The 19,673-nt window shown below is 43.2% G+C and overlaps 2 protein-coding genes across 4 annotated transcripts; one reads left to right on the top strand and one right to left on the bottom strand.

Moving 5' to 3' along the window:
* Positions 1 to 595: 595 nt before the first annotated feature.
* On the top strand, positions 596 to 8,905 carry prmt1 (protein arginine methyltransferase 1). Of its 2 annotated transcripts, XM_012966346.3 has the most exons (11): positions 660 to 774; positions 2,888 to 2,941; positions 4,397 to 4,498; positions 4,576 to 4,731; positions 5,380 to 5,443; positions 5,524 to 5,666; positions 5,948 to 6,035; positions 6,561 to 6,676; positions 7,265 to 7,415; positions 7,566 to 7,687; positions 7,766 to 8,690. In XM_012966346.3, the coding sequence occupies exons 1-11, from the start codon at positions 745 to 747 to the stop codon at positions 7,847 to 7,849; spliced, it is 1,110 nt and encodes a 369-aa protein (XP_012821800.1). In that variant the 5' UTR covers positions 660 to 744; the 3' UTR covers positions 7,850 to 8,690.
* Positions 8,906 to 15,528: 6,623 nt separating this feature from the next.
* polr2l.2 (polymerase (RNA) II (DNA directed) polypeptide L, 7.6kDa, gene 2) lies at positions 15,529 to 16,835 on the bottom strand. Of its 2 annotated transcripts, none has more exons than XM_012966715.2 (3): positions 16,738 to 16,835; positions 15,975 to 16,090; positions 15,529 to 15,872 (listed from the first exon to the last, which is right to left on the bottom strand). In XM_012966715.2, exons 2-3 carry the CDS (start codon positions 16,067 to 16,069, stop codon positions 15,764 to 15,766), a joined length of 204 nt encoding a protein of 67 aa, XP_012822169.1. In that variant the 5' UTR covers positions 16,070 to 16,090; positions 16,738 to 16,835; the 3' UTR covers positions 15,529 to 15,763. The 2 variants fall into 2 exon arrangements, with proteins under 2 accessions (XP_012822169.1, NP_001165065.1); NM_001171594.1 differs by having other exon boundaries at positions 15,533 to 15,872; positions 16,734 to 16,752.
* Positions 16,836 to 19,673: the final 2,838 nt, after the last annotated feature.

Raw genomic sequence — 19,673 nt, forward strand, 5'->3', positions numbered from 1 at the left:
ATGTTTTTTAATAAACATTCATACATTTCTGGGAAGCCTTTACTTTACCCTAAAGTATTTTATATCTATCTGTTTAATTCAGAGTATTAGCAACCAAAACAGTAGAGATGTGATGCACTTTACAGGTTTCTGCTTTCATGGAATCTTATGACTGGAGAGGACACATTGGACAATAACATAGGCATGGAGTCGTGTGCACAGATTTGTCAGCTCACTTTATACTGATAAGGCTTATATTGAGTCCAGTTCTTCCTCGGAGGATATATGTGTGATTTCTGTCATATAACCCAGGCTAATAAAATATTTTTTCAAGAATAGTATTGTGACTCCAGTACCGCTCGGCCGAAACTCGAACTACTAAAATTAAGCTAGCTCAACATACAAAGACTCCATTTTATTACGCAATGTTTTACGTTTTAAACAAACTCACCAATCAGCCAAGCGAACGAACTGACGGGCGGAGCCCTCTGCCAGTGAGTGGGCCAAGATTTATAGAAACTGGCCAATGGGAGTACGGGGATGGGAGGGGGCGGATCAGTTTCGCGAAGAAAGGCACAATCTGCTCTTGTTGAGGGGTAGAAAAAAACGCGCGAAGGACGCCGGGGCGGTGCCGTGTGTGGGCGGGGCTTGTGCTTCTCTATATAAAAGGCAAAGGGGCCGAAGCGCATGTCGCAGTTCTCTCGTACAAAGCCGGTGGCGTGGCTTTGAGTTTCTTTTTTAGATTCGTGAGAGAGACTGACAAACATGGCTGAAGCGAGCACCTGCAACATGGAGGTAACTAGCCGAGAGAAGAGCTATGGGGAGTGGGTGGGCTGTGCGCTATAGCCGAGCGCTTTGTGAGGCCACTGCGGCCTTTTAACTCTTTAACACTCTACGCTCTCAATGGCGGCGAACTAGCACATCGCCCCATGGCCGCCCCGTTAAATGGCTGGAATTTGCTCACTTAGGGCTTAAACGCCGCAGGGCCTGGGTCTCTGTTGAGCGGTTCTGCAGAACCCCTAGGGTGCCGGGGAGGCGATAATGCTGTAGTACAGCAGTGACTCGTCCTTTTTAAAGGGATGTGGTATAATGGCGGCTAGGAGCCTCGCACACGGGCGTCCACTGCGGGGAATTTCACGCGTGGGGAGATATCGTGACGTAAGTAGCGCGTCCGTGCTGAGAAGCCAGCGGCCACGTGTTCCCCAGGCGATGCCCCGCCCCTAGCCCCGCCCACATGCCGGTAGCACAAAGCCGGGCCTGGCTGGAGCCGGAACACGTGTGTCCCACGCCGCGCTCTTCCCACTGCCCACGGCTCGCCATTCTTCCTGCCGGCTTGTATCGAGCAGTCTCTCAGTAATGGGGTGGGCCATGGCCGCATGCTAACGGCTCCCCTTGTCTCTTGTGAGACATGAGATTCTAGTGTCCCGCCATTCCTCCTGCTCAGTGGGGGGGGGGGGTCGATCCTAAACCAACTTCATTTATTTTATTCGACACAACCATGTGTTAGATCGCTTTTTGTAGATTCTCTGGGACTGTGCTAGAGGGTTGATGGGTAAAGGGCTATAGAGGGTTTGTTCACCTGAGTTACTCAGAATGAGGTAGAGTGTAATCTGAGAATTTGCAATTGGTCTCTTTTGTTGGGTCTTTTAACTTCAATTTGTTCAACATTCCAGTTTGGAATTCCAGCTGCTATTGGGTTGGTAGGGTTCTACTAGCCTTAGCAACCAGGGAGTGGTTGGAACAAAGGGCAGGGATATGAATTGTAGGTCTGAATAGTACGATAATCAGTGAAAAGTAATACAATTGTGGCCATATAGAGCAAAGATTCTTGGGATCTGAGACCCACATCTGAAAGCTGGACCGGTTAGAAGGCAAATTTAGAAACTATATATAAAGCCCCATTGAATACATGTATGTAGCTCTGGACTGGGTTTTAAAATAGGTTTTGGTATTTAAAGTACAGTAGCCCACTGAATAGTTACGGTTTATGGTATTTTAAAGCGGCTCCTCTGGAATTGCCAGATTGGTTGTGTTACATACATATGCACAGATACCCAGATACAAGACCTCCGGCTGAGTGCAATTATTAAAGGTCCTGGAACTCCATATTCTGATCTATTTTATGGTGGTGCTTTTATATTGAATGCTAATTTTGGTAAGATTTGGCAGACTATTTACTTTCCTAGATTTACTTAAATTTTCATTTTGAAGGTGTTAAGATGTGTGGGGCTGAAACTGTTCTACATATTTGATTGTATAAGCCTTACAAGTTGCATCTGTAGACTTGCTGTAAACTAAGGGGCTTGACCTAAGCTCTGATGGCCATTGGCTTACTGATGGTGATTAGCAGTAGTGATTCTGTAACCTTTGACCTGTTAACTTTAAAGGGGGCATTGGCTAAATGAAGAAAAAACTGATTTTGTAGGCAATTATGAATATTTGGGGCTGGCTTTACTTTTATTGGAGCTCCCTATAGATCCTCAGGTTCCTGTCAGTGCTTCAAATGAGGGGTAGGCGTGTCCTTAAGATCCCTGCCAGAAGTACAGTAATGGGGAAATAGGCAATCACAGTCCGGCAGTCACACAAGCAAAGGCTTCAGTTCCCTATCAGGTCAGCCAACCTGATGGGAAACCGATTGGTTCCTATCCTACAGTGCAGTGTACAGAGTGCTGCCAGCCCCCCTTCACATCTAGTGAAACAGATGGGCAGGACTATTAGGGTTTTGGGGGAATCTTTCAATCAGTCCAAGACACAACTTTTTTTTTAGCACAATCCTTCTGTATTTCATAATTTTCACATGTTTCCTTTAAAGCTGTCTGAAATTAGATGCTTGGCTGTTGCTGGCTTGACCTGTGGCTAGCTTAAAAACAAGTTACATTGTGAACTTTTCCATGTTACTTTTTTCTAGAACTTTGTAGCCAAGTTGGCCAATGGAATGAGCCTGCGGACTCCAATAGAAGATGTAAATATCCTTTAAATTTTTGGCTAGTTGTGTTTTGGCCAACTTGGCTTTAGAGTTCATGTAACAAATGCCATTTCACTACATGGTACTGTGGTGCAGTGGTGTTACAGCCTGATTAAAGAAGTAAAGGTAAAAATCCCAACTTGCATGCACAGGCTGGTGCCCAGGAAGCTTGTTTCTGAGCACCCTGCCGCCATGCTTTTCTGCCCAAGTGCACATGTGTAGTACAGTATATCTTGGACTCGCTGTGCTGCTCATGGGATGCACCATAAATAGGATAAAAATGTTGGGGCTATACTCCTGTATTCATGATTACTGGACTCGGGCACCAGCTTCATGAGTAGAATTACTGGTGGTCACACCTCCTAGTGATTTTTACCTTTACGTCTCTTTTTAAAAGTGACTTATACCTATACTTTTTTCAGGGTGCTGAATAAAGTTTCAGACCAGTTGTGAAAGTAGGTAACTTTTAAGATTGCCATGTTTCCCAGCTAGAGACACCACTTGAGCGGTCTCACTGGCACTTGCATAAAATACTTTTTTTTCTACTTCCCTTGCTATTGCTGTTGGCAGTGCTTGAAAGTCTCTGCCCCAATGGAGCTTACACTCTAAGGTCACTATCAAATTTACACTATGGTCTGTTTTCTCAGGGACCAGTTTACCTGACTGTTTTGGGAGTGTGGGAGGTAATGGAATAAAGGAAACCTGTGCAAGCATGGAGAAAACATAACCTCAAATTTTTCTTTTGTAAGAAGTTTGCAAACTTCAGTACCTGGATTTCTGCATTACTCACATTATCTGGTTTTCAGCTATATATAGTTATTGATAAGTCTAATTACAGCACCCAGTTACAGTATTTACTGTTTCAAAGTAAACATCTGGCCGCTATGGGTTACTCTACCTGTACATATGTTGTGCCATTTATGAAAAATGAGGCGTAACTTGCTTAAACTAAACATAAATTGTTTATATAGTCTTTGGTTGTGCCATGGCATCTCTATTGGATTGAGATTTGGGCTCTTTGCCATTCCAGAACACAAGTTTTCTTCTGTTGCAAATTCAAAGCATATGTGTGATAAATGCAGACATTCAGGTAATGGTTGGTAATTTACAGTTGCAGGAATACTTTCACTATAGTTTGCTGGCTCTTTAAGACTGTACAGAAGGAAGGAGTATTATAAAATGGCTTCTACTGTGACAGTAGCTGTCAGCATTTTGGCCCACAGCTGGGAAACATGGCATTCTAGAAGTTATTTTTACCATCTGCATTCTGTCTCTAGGTTGTAGAATTAATCTAATCATGAGTGATGTGAATGCAATATGAAATTGAAACATCACAAGGCAGTAATGTGGTTCTTCAGGCACCCATATTGCTTATGTTAGGTGTCTTGTTCCTTGGAGGTCTTGCCTGTATATGGGTGTCTAAGACTTATGCATGCATTTTCTTATTTGAAGGTTTCTTGTACTCAGCCTGAGAGCAGTGTGAAGCCAAATGCGGAGGACATGACATCAAAAGATTACTACTTTGACTCGTATGCTCACTTTGGCATCCATGAGGTAAGTTAACCCCTGCGTAGACTAATATTTTAAAGATAACTGTCCATGAGTTTTTCTGATCCATTTTCTTTCTGCAGGAGATGTTAAAAGATGAAGTTCGAACGCTGACATATCGTAACTCAATGTTTCACAACAGACATCTATTTAAAGATAAAGTAGTCTTGGATGTTGGGAGTGGCACGGGTATTCTCTGCATGTTTGCAGCAAAGGCTGGTGCCAAGAAAGTTATTGGGGTAAGATAAAAACCTCTACCCCATGGGGTTGCGATTTAGAAACGCTGAGTTTTTTTTTTAGGCATGTTCCCTGATGCATCCAGCTCTACTAGCTAGTAGGTGGTATAGAAGTTTGTCCTCTTACATTCCCCTGACTGGTGCTTGGTAGTGTGCACCATATATCTGAATATTTCTTATCATAGTCCCTTTCCTGCAGGTGCTGTGATGCAGTATTTTTAATATAGCGTATATTAGACACTGACACAAGAATTTAAACCCTTCTTTAAAACAGGACATTCTTTGCATGCATTAATAATTTTGCCATAGAAGTGTTTGCCCAGTGCTTTTACATTACACAGCCAATCCCCATTTTCCATTGAGGGGGCTGCCATTTATGCAGCAGTAGGAGTCAGTTGGCATTAGAAGCTATAACTGACAGGTTGAGAAGGGACAGTCAGGTTGGCAAAACACATTTAGGAACATCAAGTACTTAAAAATGATCAGCATTGCCTGTAACTTATGTACATTAATTGAGGAGTAATTTTGTCTGTATCCATTTAAGTTTAGGGGGGGAGGAATGTTGAGGCAGAGAGGGGGTAAGTGGGTTGGATACATACAATTGTATTTGTTTAAATCTTCTCAACTAACACTACATTCTTTTTCACTTAGATTGAGTGCTCAAGTATATCTGACTATGCCATAAAAATCGTGAAGGCAAATAAACTAGATCATGGTAGGTAACAACACGGTTGTCTTAAGTGCATTACTGTTTCCATCTAGACTGCATTCTAACCACTTATTATTCTCCTTTAGTGGTTACAATCATCAAAGGCAAAGTAGAAGAGGTGGAGCTCCCAGTAGAAAAAGTGGACATCATAATCAGTGAATGGATGGGATATTGTCTGTTCTATGAATCAATGCTGAACACTGTTATCTATGCACGGGATAAATGGCTGGTAAGTTCGCAAGAAGTGTCAAGAACGAGTATCTTGTATTTAAAAATGTAAACAGTTTGTTGGATTTGATTGTGCCAATGGTGCTAAGGCTCTCTGCATTGTTGTACCTAATACAACAATGCTAATGACATTACATCAGCTATTACTGGGTTTACACCAGTGATAGCTGGATGTAATGTAACCTTGTATATACACTTGCTAAGGAAATGTATACTTTAGTTGAAATGCCAGAAGTTTTTTTTTTAATGCCATGTGCTTCTATGTACTTGCATATCTTTCAGACTCCAGATGGGTTAATATTTCCAGATCGTGCTACACTGTATGTAACTGCTATTGAGGATAGACAATACAAAGACTACAAAATTCACTGTAAGTCTTATTTGCTGCTTTGGTGCCAGTTTTGAGTTAAAGCAAATCCATGCATGTGAAAGCCCAGTGGCATCTCTTCCTATATGTGTGTTTAATATACCAGATTTCAGTGTGACTGGTGTAAGTGCCGATGTGTTGCATGGTACAAATTTCCATCATTCCCAGCTATAATAAGTATTGGCACTGTTATGGAGATGAATGGAAATGCAGCTGGGCAGACTTAGATTATGTATTCCTTAAATATATAACTGCACTGGTCAAAGTTCTGCCTAACCACTTCATTTCTATGGTTAAAGCCCATTTTTATATTTAGACTTTTTTAGTCAGTTCAAAGTTAGTTCTTGCTATGCATTAATGTATGGCCTTCTACTGTGCCCCCAAAACTTTGTAACTTGTTTAAAACCAGTCCAGAACTGCTTTGAAAAGGGGTTTAACTGCCTCAACACAATTTGTCATGTACTTTGCTTCCACAGTAAAATTTTTACATCCATCCACTTTTGCTCATTATACCAATCTTTATTGCAGGGTGGGAAAACGTTTATGGCTTTGATATGTCATGCATCAAGGATGTAGCCATCAAGGAGCCTCTGGTTGATGTTGTTGATCCCAAACAACTGGTCACTAATGCTTGCCTTATAAAGGTTTGTATATTTTGTGGTCTTGTGTGATGCAAATAGTTAACAAGGACCTCTTTAGGTTTAAGCATGGCTGAATAAGAATTACCACTAATACTTGGGTAAAGAACACTAAGAGTACGCTGGTTAAGATAAGGCAAAAATGAATTGCTATGATTTTTCAGATGTATACTGATCCCTGATTGGCAAATAAGTTGTGTAGAATAGAAAGATCAATTGAATGATGGACAACTATATAATTGAATGAAAGTCATTTTCCTTTAATCTGATTTTCATAAGCACACCTGTGTAAACTGTGTACCGTTTGCTTTCTGTCTGAAATAAATTTATAAGTTACAAAAATTCACTCAATAAATTGTTTGGCTTCTAGGGACTGGGCAAACCTTGTCAGTATTAAGCCTTGTAGGTGGTGGTACAAAGCATATTAAGTTTAGTGCATGGGCATATTTAACATCCAAGTTGCCTTTTGTATTGAGATTTGTGTGCATATTAGGAAAGGGCAGCATTGGTTTTTGTGTGCAAGCATAGGACTCTTGTGTGGATGCTTAAAGCTTTAAGGAAAGGATTTAACACTTTTTTTCTCATACCTTTTAGGAAGTTGATATTTATACTGTCAAAGTTGACGACCTGACCTTTACCTCTCCATTCTGCCTGCAAGTGAAACGGAATGATTACATCCATGCACTAGTTGCTTATTTCAACATTGAATTTACACGGTGCCACAAAAGAACTGGCTTCTCTACAAGTAAGGACCTCTCTAACACCTTGGAAATAACTGCTGGTTCACATGGCTTTCATTTACAGATAGCCAGCAAATCTTAGCTCTGCTATCCTAAGCACTTGTCAGTCTTTAAGTAGTGGTGGAACTGATCTCTACCTCCCTTGTTTCCTGCAGGTCCTGAGTCTCCGTACACTCACTGGAAGCAAACAGTCTTCTACATGGAAGATTATCTCACTGTTAAGACTGGCGAGGAGATTTTTGGTACCATAAGCATGAAGCCAAATGCCAAAAACAATGTAAGTATACACTTTGGTATTGCTGTCTCCGGTATCTGTATGTTGATTGGAAACTAACTGAACTCCTCTCTTCCACAGCGTGACTTGGATTTTACCGTTGACATTGACTTCAAGGGGCAGCTTTGTGAGCTGTCATGTTCGACAGACTACAGAATGCGTTGAGACTACAAACCAGCCGACCTGCCTGAAGAAACTGAAAACCAATGCATCATGTATAACATTTAGCTGTGTGGTTTTATTTACATAGTCTACAAAGTTTTAACCCCTGCTGCTAGCCACAAATGGGGAACATTTTAGAAGCCCAGTTCAGTGTAGAGTGCAAGAGCTCCTTGGTGAAACCAAAAGCACTGATCTTGTCCTCCACTGTGGCCATTAAGGCTAGAGTATTGATCCAGCTCCTTGGCTGGGTTCATCATGTAAATAAAGATCCATAATGGATTCAAACCATCTGTTCAGTTTCCGAGCCCCCTAAGTTTTCCTGCCTTTAGCAGGTCTATCCCAAGAGGCATTCCTTTTTGTTTTTAGTATATTCAGTCAATGAATTGCTAGAATTGCAGACTATTTTAACAATAGGAAACCCATTACTTGATTACTGAGTGGCCTAAAGGGGTATACACTGCAAAAGTATTCAGCCCCTGCTGGCAGCAAAGTGTTAAGCTCCAAAGTGTGCATTCCCTTTCACTTTTTTTTTGCAGGACTTTTTTTTTTTTTTTAACTAATGGACACTATCAGGGTGGGTTTTCTGTCCTGTTGCAATGTGTATGGTATCACCAGTATCCCTTGTCTAGCCCTTATGAGGAGCAGGCACCCATCCTATTGAGGAACAAAAGGGTTGCTCACTTGGCTTGGGTGTTTTGTACTGTTTTTGTAAGTCCTCTCAGACCTTGGTATGGAAAGGCCCTTCATTTGTTTTATTGATCCTTCAAGCTTCCCATTGTGACTGTTTCATAACTTATGGTTTTTATATGGTTGCATTCATAATGAAATTAAAAAGTGAACTGTGTATTGGCATTGTTTGTTTTTCTGGCTTGCACTGGGAATGTGTACAAACTGGCCTTGCAGATGCTTCCATGTTATAGGCATAGTGACTTTTATTGCTTGGTCAGTGGCTAAGATTTGAGTGCTTCTGTGGTTGGCCAGTATGTAGGACATATGCGCCTCTCCTCAAGGGCTCAAGGTTGCCTTCTATTAAAGGTTAAGTCCAATTCTTAAGCCTCTATTCAACACCCATTCAAGTGTATATTTTTAAATAATTGCAATTAAAAGCTCCTTGATCTGCTCCCTGTGAAACAATGGAACAGAAGGAGGATAGACCTATAAAGAACAATGGGATTGTGGGAAACGTTAGCTGAAGGAGAGCAGACTCTCGAAATTAAAATAATGGGCTGGGTGGCTAGCAATGGGATGTGGGGGGAGGTGCTATCCAGGCTGGCTGCCACCTGGCAATGGACCACAGCCCACATTCCTTTAAGCCACAGGTGTCAACTTAATCACATAAGGGGGCTGAAATCTAAAACAGGCCAAGTTGCCAGCCAGACTTTTTTAAGATGCTGTACAGTCACCAGGGGCCACAAAACAGCTGGAAGGGCCCTATTTGGCCCACAGACCTTGAGTTTGTCACATGCTTTAAGCGGTGTATCTGCTCTTGTCCTCTGGCCAAAAAGGCTAGGGTCCAGATTTCTGCAAAAGGCTAAGATTTGCAAATGCAATACAAAAGGTAATAACTGCTAAAGTAAAAGTTGTGTATCTAGAAGAGTTAGAAGTATATAGTCTACAAGTACAGTTTTAGATAACTGAAATGAGTATATAAGGAGACACAGCAGCCATTAAAGTTCTAAATGATTTACCTTGTAGAAATATTAATAAGTACAAGACATTGAGGCAGAAGTCACTGCTCTGGAGCAAGCAGTTGGATGAAAATGATTCTGCCTACAATGCAGTACAACTAAGGGGCCTAATGGGGTCAGGTTGGATGGAGAAGGTGTCTTTCCACTGTGCCCCCCTGTGGCACCATTTTCACATGATCTGCTGGTGATCAACAATCATCCTTTGTAACTTTGATTGTCTCAACTATCCCTATTAATTTGTAGCTTTAAGGATAACTATACCCCCAGAATGAATGAGTTTATATCCTATTAAGTGACCGGTTAAAGAATCTTGCCAAACTGGAATACATATCTAAATATTGCCCTTTTACATGCTTTCCCTTGATCCACCATTTTGTGATGGGCTGTGTGCTCCCTCAGATCACATGACAGGAAATAATGCAGCTCTAACAGGAAATAGTGTGGGAGTAAAAGGCAGAACTCTGCCCATTAATTGGCTGATAGGGCCTAGCATGTATGTGTGCCTTGGCTTGTTTGTATGGACTGAAATGTATGATCCCTGGAGGTGATTCTTAAAATGGCAGTTCTTTATTTAGATTGCCCAATGAAGCAGGGTTTTACATATGGGCTTGTTTATGCAATATATCTTTATAGACCTACATTGTTTGGGGTGTATAGTTTTCCTATAAGGGGTTATTGAGTGTTTCATGCCCAAATGGAAGAAATAATACTCCTAATCACCCCCTATGTGTTGCCTGCAGGCACTGGTGCACTCACATGTTACACGGAAACAGACATTGGCCTGGTATGTGTGCTTCCCTGCCATACAAGTTACTGAGGGATGGGGAAGAATTTTCAACTCCGTTACTAGTCACCACTTGTGCCCTTGCCCTAAATGGTTAATTGAATACCTTTTTTTTATACATTGTTTTCCCATAGGGCCCATTTATACCTATTGAGCCCCCCAGCAGTTATAGGGTCTCAGCCCCAGGCCAAGGGGTAACACAACATTTCCTTTGCTTGTCATCCTCCCTATCACTTCTTCCCACTGTCCCCACACAAGTTTCCCATGTTACATAATGAGCTAGGGTTGGGGGGAGCAGGGCCAGCTACAGAAAGGCATGAACTTGGGGTTGGCACACAGAAGGTACAAATATCAGAAAAACCCTTGCAAATCTTTCCCTTACGTTTAATCCTGAGTTTAGTAAACAACTACTATAACAATAGAGAGCAAGGCTCCAAACCAGAACTCTGTTTCACTGCACTATGACTCCAACAAGTCAAGTGGGATTCCAGTGGCAAGAAAAATAAAACTTATTTTTTATCATATGAAAGGTTAAAATCAGAGTAAATGGCTAACTAAAGATGAACAATAAATAAGGAATATATTTATAAAAAAAAAAAAAAAAAATGAAAGTTGAACTAAAGGTGGCCATACACAAAACAATTACACTCTTGGTTGCAGGAAAGATTGTTTGTACCCTCCACTAAACTCCAGGGCTGAATTGTCAGATATGGAGGTATAAACAAAAGGAATTCTACCCGTCTGACCATTCAGCCCTAAATGTTGCTCAATCAAGTTTTCTGTCCTGACCGATATCCAAGGTTTTTGCAATATCAATCGCCTCCTCAATCCACCATACACGCACCAAATATTTATGAAATCTTGTTTTGTACTATAATATTGTTGCATGCATGGCCAGCTTTAGGCCATTCCATAAGATACTGGGAGTTGTAGTTGCACTAATGGAGATAAGGTGCCTTGTATAGAGGCTCGTATAACTGCAGGCAGAAAGGGGGGAGAAGGAGCTTTAATACAAGATTTCTTAATGATTTCTTTTAACCGGCACAGAGTATAGGCAGACAATAGGACATAGACTATTAACAATTTTTCAACAATTTTCTTTTTTCCTAAATTGTTGTTTAACTCTTTTGGCTTTTAGGGCACTTAACCCTGTTTTTTGTCTCTACAGAAGCCATAACTCCCTTCCCTTGCCTGCAGTGAGACTGTCTACAAGCCAGTTTTTTTCATATTAGGTGCAACTGCGAGTCCCGGTCTCCTTTTGGCGAGTCAATAGAGTACATTACTAAGTCACTACCAATCGACTCTTGGTTGTTTTTTCATTTTTAATTTTTTTTTCAATTTTGTTTTGTTTGTTTAAACTGCATGGTTTTTGTAAGTTAGAGCAGTGTTTTTCAACCTTTTTTGGGCAAAGGCACACTTTTTTCATGAAAAAAATCACGAGGCACACCACCATTAGAAAATGTTAAAAAATTTAACTCTGTGCCCAGCAGCAGTGCCCCCCTAGTACATTGGTGCCCAGCAGCAGTGCCCCCCTAGTACATTGGTGCCAAGAGCAGTGCCCCCCTAGTACATTGGTGCCCAGCAGCAGTGCCCCCCTAGTACATTGGTGTCAAGAGCAGTGCCCCCCTAGTACATTGGTGCCCTGCCTACGGCACACCAGGCAACATCTCGCGGCACACTAGTGTGCCGCGGAACAGTGGTTGAAAAACGCTGAGTTAGAGGATGGTTGCTATAAGCACACAAGCACGCAATTGGGGAGTCTTGTATACTGTCAGAGTCCCTTCCTCCTCACCCTTTTCTGCCTGCAGTTACTGCCATTTACTCTGTTATCTTCTCATCATACACCTTGGAGTTGATTTTAACACTATTTTAAACCTTTCTCATAAATAAAAGTCACGGTTTATTTTTATTGCCACTGCAATCCCACTTGACTGTTGGAGTCATGGTGCAAATATACAGAGTTCTGTTTTGGAGGCCTTGCTCTATGTTGATTGTACACAGAAGGTATGTCCCTGGCACCTCGTCACTGTTATGCCCTATTCTGCCTACTCCTTGGCTAAATCTACTGACCAGGGAATTGGTTACTTTTGCATGGTTTAAATTGATAAAACAATGCATGAGGCGCACCTGATAATGGCAGGGAGGCCCATAAGTTGTTTACACGTCATACTCACGCCGGAACCAGTATTAAATGTATGTTTACCAATGCAAGGAGTCTGACTGGTAAAATGGGAGAGCTGGAGGTACTGGCGTTGGAGCGGAAATATGATGTGATTGGAGTTGCTGAAACTTGGTTGAATGAGTCTCATGACTGGGCTGTTAATATTGGGGGGTATACATTGTTTCGGAGGGACAGGGGCAATAGAAAAGGAGGAGGAGTGTGTCTGTTCATTAAGCAGGAATTAAAAGCAAATATTAAGGAGGAAGTGATGGGGTTAACAGAGGGAGCTGAATCCTTATGGGTTGAGCTTCTCACAGATAGTAAAGAATCTACCAAACTAATTGTAGGGGTATGCTATAGACCCCCTAATGTAAGCGAAGAGGAGGAGGCCCAGCTCCTGTTGCAAATAGAAAAGGCTGCTAGTTTGGGGCAAGTGATAATAATGGGGGATTTTTATTACCCTGATATTGACTGGGGCAATAGTACTGCCAGGACAGTAAATGGGAACAAGTTTATAAACTTGCTGTATGACAACTTTATGTCACAAGTTGTTGAGGAGCCAACCAGGAACCATGCTATACTGGATCTAGTGATCTCTAATGACCCAGAACTTATAGCAATTGTGCAAGTGGTTGAACCCCTGGGTAATAGTGACCATAATGTTATTTCATTTGATGTTTGGTGCAGGAAACAAATTTACACGGGGGCAACAAAGACACTGAATTTTAGGAAGGCAAATTTTAGCTCCTTAAGGGCAGCGCTTCAGGGCATAGATTGGGGCATTATGTTTTCTGATAAAAACACAGAGCAGAAATGGTTGTCATTTAAAATGATATTAAATCATTACTGTTCTCAATTCATTCCATTAATAAGAAAAAGTAGAAGTGTTAAGAATCACCCTATGTGGCTTAACTCTGAGGTAAAGAAGTTAATAGGGAGAAAAAGGAAAGCTTTTAAGAAATATAAGTCAGAGGGGACAGTAGCTGCGTTTAGTGAATATAAACACTGTAACAAGTGTTTTAAAACAATCCAGAAGGCAAAGATAGAAAATGAGGAGCGCATTGCGGCCGAGGCCAAGACTAACCCCAAAAAGTTTTTTAAGTATATTAATAGTAAAAAGATGCAGGTTGAGGGTGTGGCCCCGTTGAGTTATAGTAACAATATGGTTACAGCGGATACAGAAAAGGCAGATGTGCTTAACCAGTTCTTTTCTTCTGTGTATACAGTAGAGGAGCCAGTGGGCCAAGTCCCACCCAATAGCTGCACTGTTGCCTCAGCTCCAACTACACAGTGGTTGGCACAGGATATGGTGCTTAAAGGGTTACACACTATAAATGTAAACAAGGCACCTGGGCCAGATGGAATACCCCCTCGGGTACTGAGAGAGCTAGGGGCAGAATTGCAGTGGCCCTTGTTTCTGATATTCTCAGACTCGCTCTCATCAGGTATGGTACCTAGGGATTGGAAGAAGGCGAATGTCATTCCCATATTTAAAAAGGGAGTAAGATCTCAGCCTGGCAATTATAGGCCTGTAAGTTTGACATCCGTGGTGGGCAAGTTATTTGAAGGCTTGTTAAGGGATCACATTCAAAATTATGTAGTGGAGAATGGCATTATGAGCAGTAATCAGCATGGCTTTATGAAGGACAGGTCATGTCAGACCAATTTAATTGCTTTTTATGATGAGGTAAGTAAGAAGCTGGACAGTGGGGATGCAGTAGATATAATCTATTTGGATTTTGCCAAAGCATTTGATACCGTTCCCCACAAACGACTGCTTTCTAAGCTAAGGTCTATTGGTCTTAGTGAAGTCGTTTGCACATGGATAGAAAACTGGCTACAGGATCGGGTACAGAGGGTGGTTGTTAATGGCACATTCTCTACTTGGAGTAAGGTTCTCAGTGGGGTCCCTCAGGGTTCTGTACTGGGTCCACTTTTGTTTAATTTGTTCATAAATGACTTAGGGGAGGGTATTATGAGTAATGTATCAGTGTTTGCAGATGACACAAAACTCTGCAGACCAGTCAATTCTATCCAGGATGTGACATCCCTGCAGCAGGATCTTGACCAACTGGCAATCTGGGCAGCTAAGTGGCAGATGAGATTTAATGTGGATAAATGTAAGGTCATGCACCTGGGATGTAAAAATATGCAAGCCCCGTATACCCTTAATGGGACTGCACTAGGCAAATCCATAATGGAGAAGGACCTTGGAGTCCTTGTAGATAATAAACTTGGCTGTAGCAAGCAATGCCAGGCAGCAGCTGCAAGGGCAAACAAGGTTTTGAGCTGTATTAAAAGGGGTATAGATTCACGGGAGGAGGGGGTTATTCTTCCCCTTTACAGAGCGCTGGTAAGGCCCCATCTAGAATATGCTGTTCAGTTTTGGTCTCCAGTGCTCAAACGGGACATTATTGAGTTAGAGAGGGTCCAGAGAAGGGCAACTAAGCTGGTAAAGGGTATGGAAAGTCTCAGTTATGAAGAAAGACTGGCCAAGTTGGGTCTGTTTACACTGGAGAAGAGGCGCTTAAGAGGTGACATGATAACTATGTATAAATATATAAAGGGATCATATAATAACCTTTCTAATGTTTTATTTACCAGTAGGTCCTTCCAACGAACACGAGGGCACCCACTCCGTTTAGAAGAAGGGAGGTTCCATTTAAACATTCAGAAAGGATTTTTTACAGTGAGAGCTGTGAGGTTCTGGAATTCCCTCCCTGAATCAGTCGTGCTGGCTGATACATTATATAACTTTAAGAAGGGGCTGGATGGATTCTTAGCAAGTGAGGGAATACACGGTTATGGGAGATAGCTCTTAGTACTAGTTGATCCAGGGACTGGTCCGATTGCCATTTTGGAGTCAGGAAGGAATTTTTTCCCCTCTGCGGCAAATTAGAGAGGCTTCAGATGGGGTTTTTTTGCCTTCCTCTGGATCAACTAGTAGTTAGGCAGGTTATATATAGGCATTATGGTTGAACTTGATGGACGTATGTCTTTTTTCAACCCAACTTACTATGTTACAAACAGAAGATAAAGGCAGAATCCATACATGACAGAGATATATTATTTATTATATTTCTATAGCACACATCATGAAAAGGAAGATGCAATTTGTGTCAACTACAACTCCCAAGCTTCCTCTCGTCAGAGCCAGTTTTCCTTTATGGCTAGGCATGATGGCTATCTCTATGGAATAAGGTAGCACGGGGACCCCTGCACTTCCCTGAGCCCACACTTAGCTCTTGGTGCAGTTTCTACCGACCTCTGGTGCAGGGGCCACCTCACTTCTCTAAAGGTGCGTAGTTCAACAGCTTCTCAATGAGATCCACGTGCGAGAGCAGCATACGCCGGCAACAGTAGCGCTTTAACCCAAGGGCATCCAGGGCATCACTGGAAAGAAACAGCATGTGGCCAATGAGCTGGGCACTGACAATACAGGAGGCAAATGTTTCAAGGGGATATAAACCCAAACACATCTGTGCAGAGACTCACCCCTCCGTATATTCAGCTTGTAAGAGACCCAGGTAGGCTTCCCATTTGTTCCCAACCACCTTTCCACACGTGAAGCATCTGACGGGGATAATCATAGCGAATGAGAGTGGCAAATGCTGCAAAAGAAACATACAGGGAGTTGTCTGCTGTAGTTGTGCAATATCTGCGGCTCTAACACACACTGTAGCACAGCAACTGGACAAAGGCCGGAATAATTAGGGGCTTCTTCCCAGCGTCAGATTGGTCGGATAACATCCCAGGGGGTTTTCCCATCAGCCCCATATAACCTCTATGTTATGAGCATCCATCTAAATGCTGTGAGAGTGGCCCATTGCTGTCAGATTCTCTGGTGGGCTCTAAGTGACCCAGTCTGACACTCACTTCAGGCCAATCATGAGTCAGGTTGGTAGCCATCACTCACACATACTCTCCTTCTCCCCAACCCCACTTTTACCCCATCCCAACAGCAAGACACAACCAGGCTAAGGTAAAACATGGTTCAAATGAGGTTGAAAAAGACAGTCCATCAAGAGCAACCTTTGTATGGAAACGAGGCCTGCCTAACTGCTAGCTGCCCCATAGATACAGCCAATACTATAGGCTCCATAATAGGCCACGTATGGCCTCAACATAATACAGCAGTCAATCAGGGTCAGACCCACAGGCTTAGAGTAAATGGCAGAGGGCCCCAAATCAGCCACGGGGTTTAGCGGCCCTGCAGCTACTTTTGACGCTGTGTGAGCAGTAACAGCCACTCACCTACCGGCCCCAATCAGCGAACTTTCTAGCGTTCTGCGTCAGCCGAGCAACCATGCGCAGTGGAACTGTCAGCGCTTGTTTTTGTACCTGTACGTGCGGCCAGGAGAGGGCGCCAGAGGACTAGAGAATGATAGAGATTTTGCAAGAAGCTCTCCTTACTCTTTTGGCTCTAGAAATTCATGTTTGTGCTTTAATGTATAAAGAGAGATAAGCCGGCTAATAGGTGCATATGGCTATTTGCTGAAAAGTTTGCTAGATGTGCCTAGCCATATGGCAGCTCTCACCCCTAGCAATAAGCTCCAATATCTGTGCAGATAAAGACCTGTCCTTAGTGGGGCAGAAACCAATGCTATAAATATTGTGTAGGACAGATATATGATGTAGTAACATTTGATCTGCAGCACTACATCTCCCAGCAGCCCCTGAAAGCCCATGGCTGCCAAGCAGTTACAGCCACTTCCCCTAATACCATATAGATTTACTATACCCTAGCTTACTGTCACAGAAACATTGCCTAATACCTCACCATACTATATACACTATTTCATAAAGTCCCTTTCCTGAAAGCATCTTGCCTCACTTTACCCAGTGTACCACATAGGCAGCCCTATAGGGGTTCCCTGCTCTCCCTCTGCATGTATGTACCTCTCACAGATTTCTACCCCCCCTGCCACCCCCAGCTAATGGTTCTGCCCTTTACGCTATTAGGGGCCCATGAGAAGATCCATGTCTGGGATGTTCCACTCAATAAATAGGAGTTACAATAAACACAAGTGGCAGATGGTGCATGTGGGAGTCTCCGGGGTCAGTGCTCTAATGAGCCAGACTTCCCTTACCCGTGTGTTTGGAATATTAATCTGAAACACGTCCCTGGGTAAAACTAAGGGCAAGTGCAGGTATTTTGTTTTAATGGGGGGAAAAAGTTGCTTTTGCTTTATCACCAGACCATTTTATGTGTAAAACTTGTCCAAACGTTCATGCTATGAGTCATGGCATCCCTTAATCACATACAGTAATGTCTGGTTCTAGTCATAGGGCTGTCCCTTCCCAGAGGCTATTATCCCCCCACTGCTACTATAGGCACCATCTCTCCCTACTATACCTGCTATCCCACAGCCCCAGTCCCTTCCCAGAGGCTATTATCCCACTGCTACTATAGGCACCATCTCTCCCTACTATACCTGCTATTCCACAGCCACAGTCCCTTCCCAGAGGCTATTATCCCCACCCTGCTACTATAGGCACCATCTCTCCCCTACTATACCTGCTATCCCACAGCCCCAGTCCCTTCCCAGAGGCTATTATCCCCCCACTGCTACTATAGGAACCATCTCTCCCTACTATACCTGCTATCCCACAGCCCCAGTCCCTTCCCAGAGGCTATTATCCCCCCACTGCTACTATAGGCACCATCTCTCCCTACTATACCTGCTATCCCACAGCCACAGTCACTTCCCAGAGGCTATTATCCCCCCACTGCTACTATAGGCACCATCTCTCCCTACTATACCTGCTATTCCACAGCCACAGTCCCTTCCCGGAGGCTATTATCCCACTGCTACTATAGGCACCATCTCTCCCATCTATACCTGCGATCCCACAGCCACAGTCCCTTCCCAGAGGCTATTATCCCCCCACTGCTACTATAGGCACCATCTCTCCCAACTATACCTGCTATCCCACAGCCGCAGTCCCTTCCCAGAGGCTATTATCCCCCCACTGCTACTATAGACACCATCTCTCCCTACTATACCTACTATCCCACAGCCCCAGTCCCTTCCCGGAGGCTATTATCCCCCCACTGCTACTATAGGCACCATCTCTCCCTACTATACCTGCTATCCCACAGCCCCAGTCCCTTCCCAGAGGCTATTATCCCCCCACTGCTACTATAGGCACCATCTCTCCCTACTATACCTGCTATCCCACAGCCCCAGTCCCTTCCCAGAGGCTATTATCCCCCCACTGCTACTATAGGCACCATCTCTCCCTACTATACCTGCTATCCCACAGCCACAGTCCCTTCCCAGAGGCTATTATCCCCCACTGCTACTATAGGCACCATCTCTCCCTACTATACCTGCTATCCCACAGCCACAGTCCCTTCCCAGAGGCTATTATCCCCCACTGCTACTATAGGCACCATCTCTCCCTACTATACCTGCTATCCCACAGCCACAGTCCCTTCCCAGAGGCTATTATCCCACTGCTACTATAGGCACCATCTCTCCCTACTATACCTGCTATCCCACAGCCACAGTCCCTTCCCAGAGGCTATTATCCCACTGCTACTATAGGCACCATCTCTCCCTACTATACCTGCTATCCCACAGCCACAGTCCCTTCCCAGAGGCTATTATCCCCCCACTGCTACTATAGGCACCATCTCTCCCTACTATACCTGCTATCCCACAGCCACAGTCCCTTCCCAGAGGCTATTATCCCCCACTGCTACTATAGGCACCATCTCTCCCTACTATACCTGCTATCCCACAGCCACAGTCCCTTCCCAGAGGCTATTATCCCCCCACTGCTACTATAGGCACCATCTCTCCCTACTATACCTGCTATCCCACAGCCACAGTCCCTTCCCAGAGGCTATTATCCCACTGCTACTATAGACAGATGAAGGAAATGCCAAAGGTGACTGTAATTGTAAGCTCTTTACATCTTGTATTTTTTATTGGTTGTTTTGTATATTTTCTTGTATTGTTAATGAATACACCCATTTATTGTACAATACTGTGGAATATGTTGGTGTTTTACAATTGTTAGTAAGGGTGCTGTGTTTCTAGTTTATTGCACTTTGGCGGCCAGCACTGCCCTAAATCATTATGTGGCTCTGTATATGGGGCCTAAAATATACAGAATTTTCTCTGGCTTCTGTCACTTGGCTGTAGTCTGCTCTTTGCTTGAAATCAATGGGAATCAGCAGAAGTC

Source organism: Xenopus tropicalis, chromosome 7, assembly GCF_000004195.4.
Source record: "Xenopus tropicalis strain Nigerian chromosome 7, UCB_Xtro_10.0, whole genome shotgun sequence".
NCBI classification, from domain to species: Eukaryota; Metazoa; Chordata; class Amphibia; order Anura; family Pipidae; genus Xenopus; species Xenopus tropicalis.